The following is a 13,067-nucleotide window of genomic DNA, read 5'->3' as shown; positions in this document are numbered from 1 at the left end:
GAACTATGATTTTCATAGATTTTTTGTTCTTTTCTCTTAACTATAACCATACAGATGTGATCTGCATGCTTGATTTTATAAGAACCCACTCTTGAATGGTCCAATTTTGATGCATAAACGCTATTTTTTTAAGGCTTTGAAATCAATGGCTTATAATCTTCATAAATATTCAAGCATTCAAAAATCACATGTATTCATCCTAAATACACGATCCAATGATTGATTCCTAACAAATTCACCATGCCAGGCACATTCTCATATTCTAGTGACTCACATAGTCTATATACCTCAGATTGAATGCTTTGATAAGGTGCTAATTAGTAATTAGTGTGCATTATTCCAACTAAAATATAAATTTCACCACTTAAAGTAAAAGTGAACAAAATCTTTTCATAAGGCGAATACCAAGTGTTCGGCTTGGATCAACTCATATAGACTCGTTAACTAGTAATAATTTTTTTACATATATTGTATACCCTATGTCACACGGACTCGGCTCCAAGGTTGCCGCACCCGCGTCGATACGCAAGGACACGGGTGTGGCTCGGACTCGGTCAACCCGACCCTAGGTGCGGTCAACACACCCAGGGTCATTTTGGTCCATTTTTTGATTTTTTTTTTTTTAATTTTCTAGGCTACAAAATTTAAGAAAAAAAACCCTGAATCAAGCTTCACAACTCATCACCTGTCCCCTAATGGGCACAACTTTGATCGAGTCTTATATATATATAGCCGAGTCTCCTTGTCCAAAATTTTTGAAATTGCGCCGCACCCGCACCCGCACCCGCACCCGCACACATGTGACATAGTATATACCATAAAGTATAGATGGTTGAGGTGTTTGCCTGGCAAGCGATAAGGTTAGAATTCAAATCCTATTGCTTACAACTTTGAAATAATATATTTAATTTATAAATGAGCAACATTAAGACTCATTGGGTTTAAAATCCAAATTATATTATTTTCAATTTTAAAAATGTATTTTTCATAAATAAGCCAGCTCAAGTGCAGCCCCATTTAACCTAGGCTCGTTATGAGTTTGAGCTCAACTCAGTTGGCCACAAAAAATGAGATAAATTTGAACAGCCCCTGCCATTTACAATGTAAGCAAACGATTGTGAAGTAAAGAGGAAAGTGCACCTTACCATTATTGCTCTCTCTCTCTCTCTAAAAAATTTCATTAAAACTAAGAGTATCAAGAGGCTAGGTTTGACCTCGACCCAACTAATACTAAATCCTGTAGGGTCAAGGTTTGGTGATAAGAAAGGAGGTCCGATTAGAATCCGGGCTAGACCCAAAGGGTCTAATTAGTATTTGGAGCCATTATGCTTTGCGAATTTTCACACCAAACTGGTGACTGATTTGAGTTCTAATTAATATCTATAATTTTTTAATGTAAAAAAAGATAAAAAAATATTATTTTATCAGGTCTAAGTCTGGTTCATGTAATTCTTATAGGATTCAGGTATGTTTTTGCTTGTGGTGGGTCTGATTGAACCTGACTCTGGTCTTAATACTTTCACCTCAAAATGAAAGCACGCTGAGCTTGGTTTGAACAATTGCATGGCTATCTTATTCATCTAAGATTTGTTGACTCAAATGCTGACATGTTTCTTTTCATTAAAAAATATAACAATTTTATCCTGTTGGTTTTTGTATATGTGGATGATATCATTACGAAAGAAACTCCAATCAAAGTTCAAATCTTGATAAATAAGTTTGGGAAGAAGTTTTTCAGGTTCTCTCTCATATTTTTTTAGTATAGAAGTCATCCCGCTTCCCAATGGTCTGATCCCTTCTCAAAAGAAATATATTTTGGAGGTTCTAAAACAGGTTATAAGCTTGAAGCCAAATTGATGATGGCATGCTGTCCAAATTTGAAGGACAACTGTTTGAAGATGCAACTCTTTATCGAAGCATTGTTTGAGCCCTTCAATACATTACATTTACTCGTCCAAACTTCTTCTATGTAGTAAATAAAGCTTATACATTACATTTACTCGTCCAAACTTCTTCTATGTAGTAAATAAAGCTTGTCAGTTTATGCATTCTGCAACTCATGATCACTGGAATCATGTCAGAAGAATTATTCGGTATCTTAAGGGAACCATGATGTTCCGACTTCATTTTCACAAAAGTAAGTCCTGTCAACTCTCAGGTTTTGCAGATGCTTATTGGAAAGGATGCCCAAAAGATAGGCGTTCAACTGGTGGCTATCTTACCTTCCTTGGCACAAATTTGCTTTCTTGAAATTCGTTGAAGCAACAACCTATTGTTAAAGTCAGTATTAAAGCCGATTATAATAAAGCTTTAGCCAAAGTCATTTCTGAACTCATGTGGTTAGGTTATTTGTTGTGTGAGGTTTATACTGAACAACATATCTTGTTGTTAATTTGCTTTGTTCGTGAAAACGTCAAGAGAGAGCTTTAAGTCATGTTTACTACATCCTAAGAACATTTGGCTGATATTTTGACTAAGCCTTTATCCACTAAACGGTTTGAAACATTTAGAACTAAGTTCAAACTCACCTCCGGAGAGATGAGCTTGAAGGCGGTGTTCAGATCAAGAGCTGAAAGATTCCTCGAGTATCATTAATATAAAAAACTCTCATAAGAGGAAGAGTCTAGATTCTCATAAGAATCCAAATCAACAAGCTTATAAACGCGAGTCATTGGAATAGGGAAACTTATAGTTCCCTCATCCCTGTTCTCCATTGTAACTCGTTGAAGTCTATATATATGAACTCACACTCTCTCAAATAGTTAAATAGAGTGGGAGAGAGACCTTCGTGGATGTAGGCTTGTCACCGTGGAATCACGTAAAAATCATGTTTCATGTTGTTGCGTTTTTTTTGTGATCTTGTTTTGGCCTGAGATCTGACCCAGAGTCAGATCTGTTTGTTTACAATGTTATTTCACCTGATCCCATCGCGATTGTTTTTATAAGCATGCTTATTAAATCACTCAAATTTGGATCCCATCTCAGCTTATAGCAAAAAGGAAAGAGAAACATAAAGCACCCACAACGAAAGTTTCCCGTGATAGTGAAAGGAGAATAAATGGGGGCCAATGCTCCAAAGTATCGATCGTTGTAACGGGCGAAAGAATTGGGAGAAAAATAGAAATAATAAAAGCAGAAATAGAAGAGAGGCACTTAGATATTGGGACAGGCTCCATCCCCACATCATTCAGATTTGCAGTGACATGTAATGACCTAGTACAGAAGAACCAAATCCAAATAAATGTACTTTAAAAACTAGCAAAATTTTATTGCGGGGTTGATGCATCCGCTAGTCAAAAAAACCCATTGAGAAAACCACACAAGTTCACGTCGTCGATCGTAGAAAGTTCAAGTTCACTTCCTGTTTGCGCTTATCCAACTTTATCCCGAATTCTTCCCACAGACAAGCATCATCTTCGTAACAGACGATCGTTGTAGGGCCTACCATCTCCCCCAACGATTTGGGGAGGTCTTTCAATTTTAAACCCCTCACGTCCATCTTCTTTAGACGGGGTAGCTTACCAATTTTCTCAGGGAGCATTTCCATCTTCACACAGTCGGATATATCTAGATGTCTGAGACGCTCCAGTTTGCACAACGAGTCTGGCAACCCTTCAAGATCTGAACAGCCATGCAACCTCAGCACTTCTAATTTTCTCAAACCACAGATCCCTTGAGGCAGCTCCATCAAATCAGGGCACTTGGTTATGCTCAGCTTCTTTAGTTCGTTCATCTTGCAAACTCCGGGCAGTAGGTTCTGCAATGTTCCCTGACAGTAGTTTGCTTCCAACTCTGTTAGATTGGGAAGGAGGATCGAGGCATCGAATGCTGGACCCTTATCTCCGTCGAACTTGCAATTGTTTATCGATAGCTTCTCCAGTCCCTGCAATGCTTTCGGATGATCGTTCCTTGCTGCAGAGATGATGATATTCTCAAGCCTGACACGTCTCAGTTTCTGAATAGATCCTAGAGTAGGAAGATCATTTAGTTTTGCACGAACTGGGCTGCGATTTGCAATGATCAAAAGCTTGAGATTCGCCATGCTCCCCAAGAAGGGTGGTAAACAATATGACTCAGCAGAGAAGTTCAGTATGATAACTTCAGCTCCAAGGAAGGATGGCGAGCAGGGCCAATCGTTGCGTTCCATCTTGTCTGCACACAAATCAAATTGAATGCTTGTCATGCTGAAAAGCAACTCTACACACGTCGGAGCAGATCTAGTGATGGGGGACCCGAGTACTTTACAAAGTAAGCCTACACAAGAACATAAAAAATCGATGCACGTGTAAATTTTCGCAATTGCATGCAGTGATTTTCCGTGTTTGTGTTTACACACAAAATTGCAGAATGCACGGCAATCTTTTGCATTTTGTGTGGTCGAGTACTTTGTAATGTACTCAGGCCCGATCACCTAACCATGCCTGCGGGAACAGAAGGGAAAACAAAATAAAAAACAAAGTTTCACACAAACTTCTTCGGTGTAGAAATTAATCACCTGTGTTAATGAAAACAATTTGAATTGTGTGGGCTTGATCCTCGCGTGGACGGAAAGAGGAACTGAACGAATCAACAAGATGGAAATTTTTTAATTATAAGCCAATACGCAGCAGAAAAGCAAGAAACACAGCAGCAAAACTGAGACATAATGAAGAAGATATCCAAGAGCTAATGCAAAGCAAAGAACGACTAGAATGAACCCTGAGTCAGTTGCAGCTTCCATAGATAATCCACACCGGCTAGATTGTTGCAGGTTGTGCCAATTGAGGCGGCCGTCCTCTCCTTTGTCCATGACAACTCTTATAGTCTGGTTCACATGGTTGGTCTGCTTACTGCGATAGTCGGCCAAGTCCCTTAGTAGAACGTGTTGCTTCACAAAGAGGCCGCTCAAGCTTCCATCAACTTCCCCTGCTTCCTTCCTTGAAGAGTTAAAAAACATAACTACAAGTATGTGAATAGATTTTTCATTACAGCAAACCTGAGCTATAATCACCAACCACATATAAACGGGTGCACCTTGTTCTTTCGAAGAGCACCACCAGTTGCCTTTTGGAGAATTTTTCCAGGACTAGGAAAGCGTCAAGTTCGTGAAGGCCTCGGATCACAACCCACATGTCTATTAGAGCAGACCCGGGGATGCTTGCATGTTCTGGAAAACAACCCAAGTCCATGAAGCACTCCAGTTCTGTTTGACTCATGTCCATATCCAAGCTGCTCTGCAGGCTCTCGAGGATCTCCTTATGATTTTCAAAGATTTGGCCTCCTTTCTGAAGCAACTGCGCCGTGCGTTCCCACTTTTTCCCACTCTCCTGCTTCAATGAGTCCCCTATCAATACCAGTGCTAGTGGGAGGCTTTTGCAGCCTCTCACTATCTGCAATCAAATAGTTGTAACACATCATTAATGTGAAAGGAAGAAGCATAGATAAATATTGAGAAATGCTATAGCTACCGCTTGGTGGTATCCACTTAGAGTGCCAAGGTGCTCTCTCTCTAATAGAGTTTGGTATGGGAACAATCCGAGTGAAACCCAAGCCATAGCTAGCCCTATTCATATTACTATTTGCTAGAAGCCCTCCCAAATGGATAAATTCTTTGGAGTTCGTGGTTGCGTAGGCCTCTTCTCACAGCCCCAAGTAACAAGCAGAGTTCTCAAATGGGATGTGCGGTGGAGGTTGCGTATAGCCATTGATCGGTCATATGCAATATGACCTGATCTGCTTTCCAATCTGATGGGTAGGAGATTAGTGTTTGGAAAGTGGATATCAGTGATTGATGGAACTGGCAACTTGGATGGGAGTTGATGCGTTTGATTAAATATTGGTAAAACTATGGTTGATGCTTGGAAAGTCGCAGCTGGGGTTATTATGCATTTAGTAGAGGAAGTGAGATCCACTTCCCTTTGTATTTGCACCAAATTCTAAAATTGGTAACTATCACCTCTCTATAAGTGGTAGCTGCCAAATCCATTGGCACTCCTTCGGTCTGCCTCTGTTTTCAAACAGAGCATAAAGCTCGCCAACTTTGACGTGGTTGTGTGTGTGAGTGAGAGAGTCCAATTTCTTTTAAAAAACTACAATCAGTTTTCAAGAAGTGCGATACACGTTAAATTGTAAAATTTTAATTTTTGAGCTTTTCCATAATCGTCCATCCATTGTAAGGCAAACCCAGAATCATCTTTCCCTTAGATTTCAAAATATCAGGACAAATGCACCCTTCTATCATGTTATTTCTGGTTGCCTGAAGGATGGTTTTGCCATGGATGGAAAGAAAGGGGGATGACTTTTAAAAACATGTGGATGGTTTTGCAAAATCAAATAAGGGAAGGATTATCTGGATTTACCTTATAAGAGGGATGATTATTGGAAAAAAATCTCTCAATTTTTCTTAAGGCCTGTTTGGAATCTAGGAACTGAGACACGAGTTAATTCATTTGACAAAAAGTTGGTGAAACCACCCCCTGGTGACTGTTTGGAAACTGGTAGCTGAGATGGGAGTTAATGCATTTGGGATGGGAAGTGGGATTGTATTTACGCTAAATACAGGATTTGGCAGCTGCCACTTTCCATATCAGCTACTAGTTTCCAAACAGGACCTTAAAGTCTTTCATTGATCTGGATGCATCCATTAGGAGAAATTGAGATCAGGTGAAATCTGATTGCGTGCTGCTGCACATGATCACCCAACACCTACTGTTGGGCCCCATAACTGACAGGTTGTATCCCAAAAGGTGGTGGGCGATCAGGTGCAGCAGCACATTAAAAGTGTGCAATCCCATTGCACCCGACCCTCCCTTCCCATTAGGAAGTCCATTTTAGCTACTAGTTCAGGCATACACGTGTGAATGATGGGGTTGGGTTTTTCTTTAGTGCTAAACTAGACTGGAGGAGTACCTGTTCCACCAGCTGATCATCCAAGCCATTTTCTTTTGACACAACAAGCTGGTCATCCGAGTATTGGAGGTCTTCATCTGGGTCGAGGGCATGATAGAGGAATAGCAGCTTGGCGTCCGTCATCCCCAGCATTTGCGGTTGGCAACTCCATTGGTACTGCGTGAACCTCTCCCTAGACGTGACCAGGGTTTTAAAGCCCCTTTTCTTGATCACCAGAGCCTTCAGAACTGACTCTTTCCAAACATCGTCCAGAACTACCAAAACCGGTTTCTCCTCTTTTCCTCTCTCTCTTACAGCGTCTCTTAGATGGCTAATTGCAGCTTTCTCGTCTTTAAAATTAGGCACGTTGTTTGGATTCACCAACGCCTTCCACAGCGTCTGAACCTGCTCTGTCAAATTCTTCGCCGTCCTCGAAATAGTCAAGTAGACAATATTTTCAAACTTGGCTGCAAGATGCAAAAAAAAAAAGAATTAGCCAGCGTTCGGATTACAAAACATACTTGAAATAAAATTTCGTATTGCAGATTTTTGTTATGTTAAATCAGGGTTATCAAGAACAATGTATAAGGATGGGAAATGCATTTCTCAGGAAACAGTTTCTCAAACGGGAAACACCGCTCTTCCGAAATGTGTGGGAAACACCAAAAAAATTATGAGAAACACGTTTCCCACCTTAAGAGAAACGCATTTCCCTTATTTGGAAATCTGTTTCCTACACGTTTCCCATTTGCAGGATACATGTTTATCATATTTGGTAAGCGTTTTTTTTTTAAATGTTTTTCCGTCGTAAAGGTTGTGAATGTTGTTAATCTTGACATCAACGGCATCAGAGAACACTCTGACTGGGGTCCTGTCTCAAAATCCGGACATCCATCCCCGCCTTCATCTCTGCACCGGTTTGTATTTTAACATCCATTCCTATTTCATGTCCTCTATCTCGGGTCTAAACGGGGTGGATGCCAATTTTCCCCAAGTCCATTGCCATCCCTAAAGAAGGATTGGGGGCTAGGCAAGGCAGGGATTGGAACGGGGACAGGGCATGGGCAGGTAGAGGAAAGCATAAGTCCATCCCAGCCTCCTTTTCTCACAGGTTTTGATTTTAACCTTCATTCCCCTCCTCCATCTGGTTTCATGTTCTTCATCTCTTGTCCAAATGGGGGCGAGGCAAGGCGGGATCGTTTCCCTCGGTCCACTCCTATGCCTAACTCTGACCTGATCTCATTTGCTTTTTTTTTTTTATTAATAAAACGCTCTTTACCTGATCAATCCTCAATTGTGTAGGGCAGCCACTGTTGGGGCAGGTGCAGAAGCAGCGGCCAAGTGCCATGACTATTCAATACAGCCAATCACATGACAGCACTCCGTAACAGTAAGCCCCCATATAGATGGGCTATGTCTCTTAAGCATGGCATTCAACCGCTCCTTTGATCTCAACTCGTAGGTTAAGACCCAGCCCAAAATCAAACTTAAAAAAAATAAATGAAAAGTTTATATAGTTAACCATACCTTCAAACTCGTGGTTCCCACATAGCTTCTGCACGAGAGTGGTTTTCCCCGACCCTCCCATTCCACATATTCCAACCACCGACGTGTCCTCCTGCAACAGCTTCGCTTCTACCTCCTTCTCTATCGCGTCCAGCCCAATAACCGGACTGTAAAGCTTTGGCACCGCGTACTCGCTTCTCCCCTGGGCAAAGGTGCCGCTCAACCACATCAGAGTCAACAAAGTCGTATTCATGGAGACATCCAGCTTCTTGTTGAGGCCTTTCAGTTTGTCTCGGTAAGCATTTATGTCGAACAAGTTCGCCGGGTTCACATTGGCACACTCGTTGACGCACTTGTCACACTCCTTCAGCTGTTCAACCAGTTTGTTCATCAGGGCATGTTTTGCCGATGTTGTCACGTCGAGGCTGCTGCTGCCTACAGCTAGCTGATCGAAGAAGGGTCTGACCTCTTCGATGATTTGTAACGTGTAATTGAGATCTTTCAATTCGCTGTTAAATTGATCTGTCATCCGTTTAATCGTCAAGATGCCGTTTGCAATCATTTTAACCACACCCAGCGGATCCATTGCCGTATATATGCAGAGCTGTGAGCCTGTTAAAGCACAGGGGGTGAGTATCCTAATCTCTGTGAGTCCAAGTTTCTAGTGTGGCTCCTTTTTCTTTTTCTTTTTTTTTTGGATAACGAGAATCCTCATCAACAATCAGGCCCACTTGATGGGTTCGCCTTCCTGCGAGTTCGTTCACAACCGACACCGGAACAGGGATCGAGAGAGCAGCAAAGTGGCATGGGCTATATTTGACATGGTGCACGGCTGTGCCCATAGCTTTCAGAGATGGGCCCCACATTATATCATTTTTGTTAAAAAGTTACCCAACGGAATAAACACGAACGAGATTCAAGAATAATCATCCAGTTGCAGCGACGGAGGAAAAAACATTTTCACCATGTCAAAAAAGGGATTACAAAAGTAAATGATGGCTCTTTGTCGGACTATAGAACACCCAAACTCAAAAGTTAGCTAAGCAAGAAAACCCTACAAATTACATGATGGCCTGGTCCTTCTGATACCACCACAAACTTTTAAAAAAAAATCCTCACTACGGTTTTGGATCGGAACGTTGTTTCTTGGGTTGTTTCCTTCGGAGAAAACAAACCCCGTGTTTGTGTTGCTTTGGTGGTGCCCATGGAAATGCCTCGTTATCTGCGTATTTCATGGAATCCACCAACTTTCGACACAAACGCACCCTGAGAAGTAAATCCCAAGAAATCCATCGAGCTCCATGCACACATAGACTTACCGGAGAAACCGTTGGGGTTTGAACCGGACGCACCCAAAATATGGACACCATTACATGTCACTTTCTTTCAACCTATTGCAATTTTAACTTTGAACTTTAGTTTTATTTTAATCAGACCCTCCGCCTGTAACATTGGGTTTTGAACGTGCAACATCCTACCAACACGGGGAGCACCATAAAATGTCACTTCCTTTCAACCCATAGGCAATGAAAAAGTTTCCTTCAAAATATGGTCCATAGTTCCTTTTACTAATCAAGAAATTACCAAGTCTTGAAAGAAACGTTTTTATAGAAACTCTATATTTTTTCCTTAGTGATGAAATCCCAAGAACAATTTCATCCCCGAATTTGGGCAGGGTTTCGGTGACTGAGTTTATAATATGGTCCAATTTGGACGGATTTCGGCATCCAATCACTATCCTGTTATTGCGGGGCTTCCACAATCCAACAGTCAACGACCTTGTTTGGTAGTCGGAGATGAGAGGTTAGGCTGGGAAATCCCAAGACGCCCTGCCGTTTGGAATTCCTTATTTGGGAGATGGGAGTGGAGATGAGAGGGGAGATGCACCCTCATCAATCATTTTCACCTTTACTCTCTTCATCTCCAGCTTCCAAACAGAATCTTCGCGTAAAACACAAATTTATGCAGAAAAAGGAAATCTAAAGCTCGTATGGGAGTCGGTGTTAGAGAGGAGATGAAAGAAGTGGTGGGGGCGGAGAAGAAAAATGGGAGACAAAGGTGGAGTTGTCAACTACATCCTAGACAGGATGTGATTGAAAATGGCCTATCTCCACCTCTTTCTCCACTCTACCACCATTCTCATCTCCGTGAACAAAATTCCCAAACGCCTTTGGCCACCCTCATTGAATACCATCTCCGGCTCTCAAACATAGCCTGAGAGAGAGAGAGAGAGAGAGAGAGAGAGAGAGAGAGAGAGAGAGATCTGACCTCCTTTCTGCAGAGTGATTCCGGTTTCGAAGCCTAGATTCCGGTTTCGAAGCCTAGATTCCTTTGTGCTCTCAAGATGAACCAATCATTAAGTGCATTGAACTTCCTTCATCTAGGTATGGCTCTATTTATACAGCCCACATCACGAACCAAAAAAAAAAGAGAAAAAAAAATTGGAGAAGAGGAAGAAAAGGTAGCGTGAACATTAATCAATTGAAAGGACATGAAAGTGTTCACTTTATATTTCATTCAAAAAATAACAATTTTTTCACATTATACGCAGCGCCACTTGTCCACTGCCAAACACCCATCTTGGCATTTCTCCATATGGGCGTGGTCTCCATCTTCATAATTGTTGAGATGAGTGACCGACGGTGGTGCTTCATCATGCAGCTTAACTCGGTAATGCACTGCAAAACCCAATCACATTCGGGTTAGAATTGGTATTCAGGGATTCTTGTGAACGTTAAAAAGCATGGAAATTTTATGATTGACCCTTCAAAATTTCAGACCTTTACGAAAGGGGCATGGAACATTCTTTAATTCTTGTGAACTTCCTAATAGAATGCTTTTTGATGTCTGTGGGAGTTTTGCCCTCTTCCTTGAAACAAGAGAGGAGGAGACACCCCCTTTGACATATTTTTGAAAATAAAAACGGATAAGGACACACGCAGACAAAACATGACAGGACATATTGTACTTGTCCAGATCTATCCACGAATCAAACGAGTCCTTAAGTTGAAGGTGAGGGTTGGTACTGTTGTGCATCTTTCGCAACAAGGCCTAAGCCAAAAAAAAATTTAAGGAAAATACTTTTGTAAGTCTTTTATGATACCGATTCAGGCTGAACTTAGGCCTAATTTATAAGCTCAACTTCGGGTCGTGGAGGGCGGACCCAGGCCGTGGCACCCACCCTGATCCCCACACTTAGAGCCATGTAAGTCTTTTCTTTTTCTTATTGGAAAAGGACATATATATTTTTGTTGAGTAGAAAGCTTTGATAATAAATATGAGTTCATAGGTAGAGTATTAATATAAATGCAATAAGTGTGTTTATGGTGGTTGTGAGTTAACGAAAATTAAATTTTTTTTTATTGGAGGTGTGTTTATGGTGGTTCCCTTCTTTCTTTTTATCTTCATATTTGGAATAATTGTATTGGAGGCTTTAAGGTATATGGGGATTCTCCGGTTGTATAAGTCACCGCGATCAAACGGATGTTCCTTTTTTTCTTTTTAAAGAGAGAAAAAAAAGTAAATGCATCCCTGACTAAAATTCAATGGATGTGGGACAGGGAGCAACCACTCAATTCAATCATCATCACACATGGGTGGCCCAACATTTAATAATTTCTATGGTATAGTAACCACTTGATTTTCAAGTACACTGACTTAGTCAGACTAGACGGTTAAAAGGATTTACCTCTTGACACGTATACAATACCGTATCTGTAGGGATATGAACTGTTTGCGTTTGGGTCGGATATCTGACCAGCCCAAACTTATGTACTCATATTTGGTAAAAAAAAATGGGATCTGACTAAGAAATCAGATCATATTCAATTTTGCATATTAGAAATCTATCAGATTAGGAGTTGAATTCAGGTTTGTTACAAAATCCAATCTGACCCTGACCTACCTCTTTAATCAGATTTTCAGTTTCAATCTGTTTATTATTTCGAGAGTCAGATTCATATTCAATTTTCCTGTTTGAATCCGGATAGGACTCCCACTATGGCACGTCCAATTAATTAGGTCGGATTCAGTAATACTTATATCTCAACTAAATCTAACCCGTTTACATCCCTACCTTATTTGTCCAACATGTACTTTCGTACCATATTTTTTTTTCAATAATATTTAGCCTCTTACATCAAACACGTTTATAAAAGCTCCGTCAATTTTCTAGGGCTTGAATTTAAATTTGGCTTTAGTATTTTTTTTTGAAAGGCAAGCTTGGGTTAGGCAGACCCTTACCATTGGGTTTTGAACCTTCAACTTCTAACACAAGGTGACGTGCACTAGCTTCTCGGTTCAATGAAAATTCTCTCATTTCTCAAGTAACACATATATAGATGCGTTTGGTAGCAAAAGGATTTGGCCAAATAATCATGTTCCAGGAGCAGCTAGCTAAAGGGTTTAAGGAGAAATGGTTGAACCAAGTTAGATTGTTTGTTTTCAAATTATAACGGGCAAAAAATCAATTCTGACTATTGTGGCTAAACCATTGCACAAATCCATTGTAACAACACGGAACCAACAAAAACAACAAGAAAAAAAAACAAAGATGCACAAACTACAACACCAAGATTTATTTTGTTCACGTACAAGGGGCTATATTTACAAGCAAAGCCAGCAAGCAAAATTCCATTATTAATAAAGAGATCAACCGGGGAATACAACCCACAACCAACAACCCCACTAAAAAG

The 13,067-nt window shown here is 40.7% G+C and overlaps 1 protein-coding gene across 2 annotated transcripts; it reads right to left on the bottom strand.

Moving 5' to 3' along the window:
• Positions 1-3,106: 3,106 nt before the first annotated feature.
• LOC149841833 (putative disease resistance protein At5g47280) lies at positions 3,107-9,065 on the bottom strand. 2 transcript variants are annotated; one of them, XM_090001178.1, is made up of 6 exons: positions 8,395-9,065; positions 6,889-7,334; positions 5,014-5,369; positions 4,698-4,916; positions 4,496-4,557; positions 3,107-4,152 (listed from the first exon to the last, which is right to left on the bottom strand). In XM_090001178.1, the coding sequence occupies exons 1-6, from the start codon at positions 8,957-8,959 to the stop codon at positions 3,326-3,328; spliced, it is 2,475 nt and encodes an 824-aa protein (XP_089857304.1). In that variant the 5' UTR covers positions 8,960-9,065; the 3' UTR covers positions 3,107-3,325. The 2 variants fall into 2 exon arrangements, with proteins under 2 accessions (XP_089857304.1, XP_089857306.1); XM_090001180.1 differs by lacking the exon at positions 3,107-4,152 and adding an exon at positions 4,393-4,421.
• Between the last annotated feature and the right edge of the window lie 4,002 nt (positions 9,066-13,067).

Source organism: Nuphar pumila, chromosome 3 (assembly GCF_984573655.1).
Source record: "Nuphar pumila chromosome 3, dmNupPumi1.hap1.1, whole genome shotgun sequence".
NCBI classification, from domain to species: Eukaryota; Viridiplantae; Streptophyta; class Magnoliopsida; order Nymphaeales; family Nymphaeaceae; genus Nuphar; species Nuphar pumila.
This window is presented reverse-complemented; position numbering and strand designations above follow the sequence as displayed.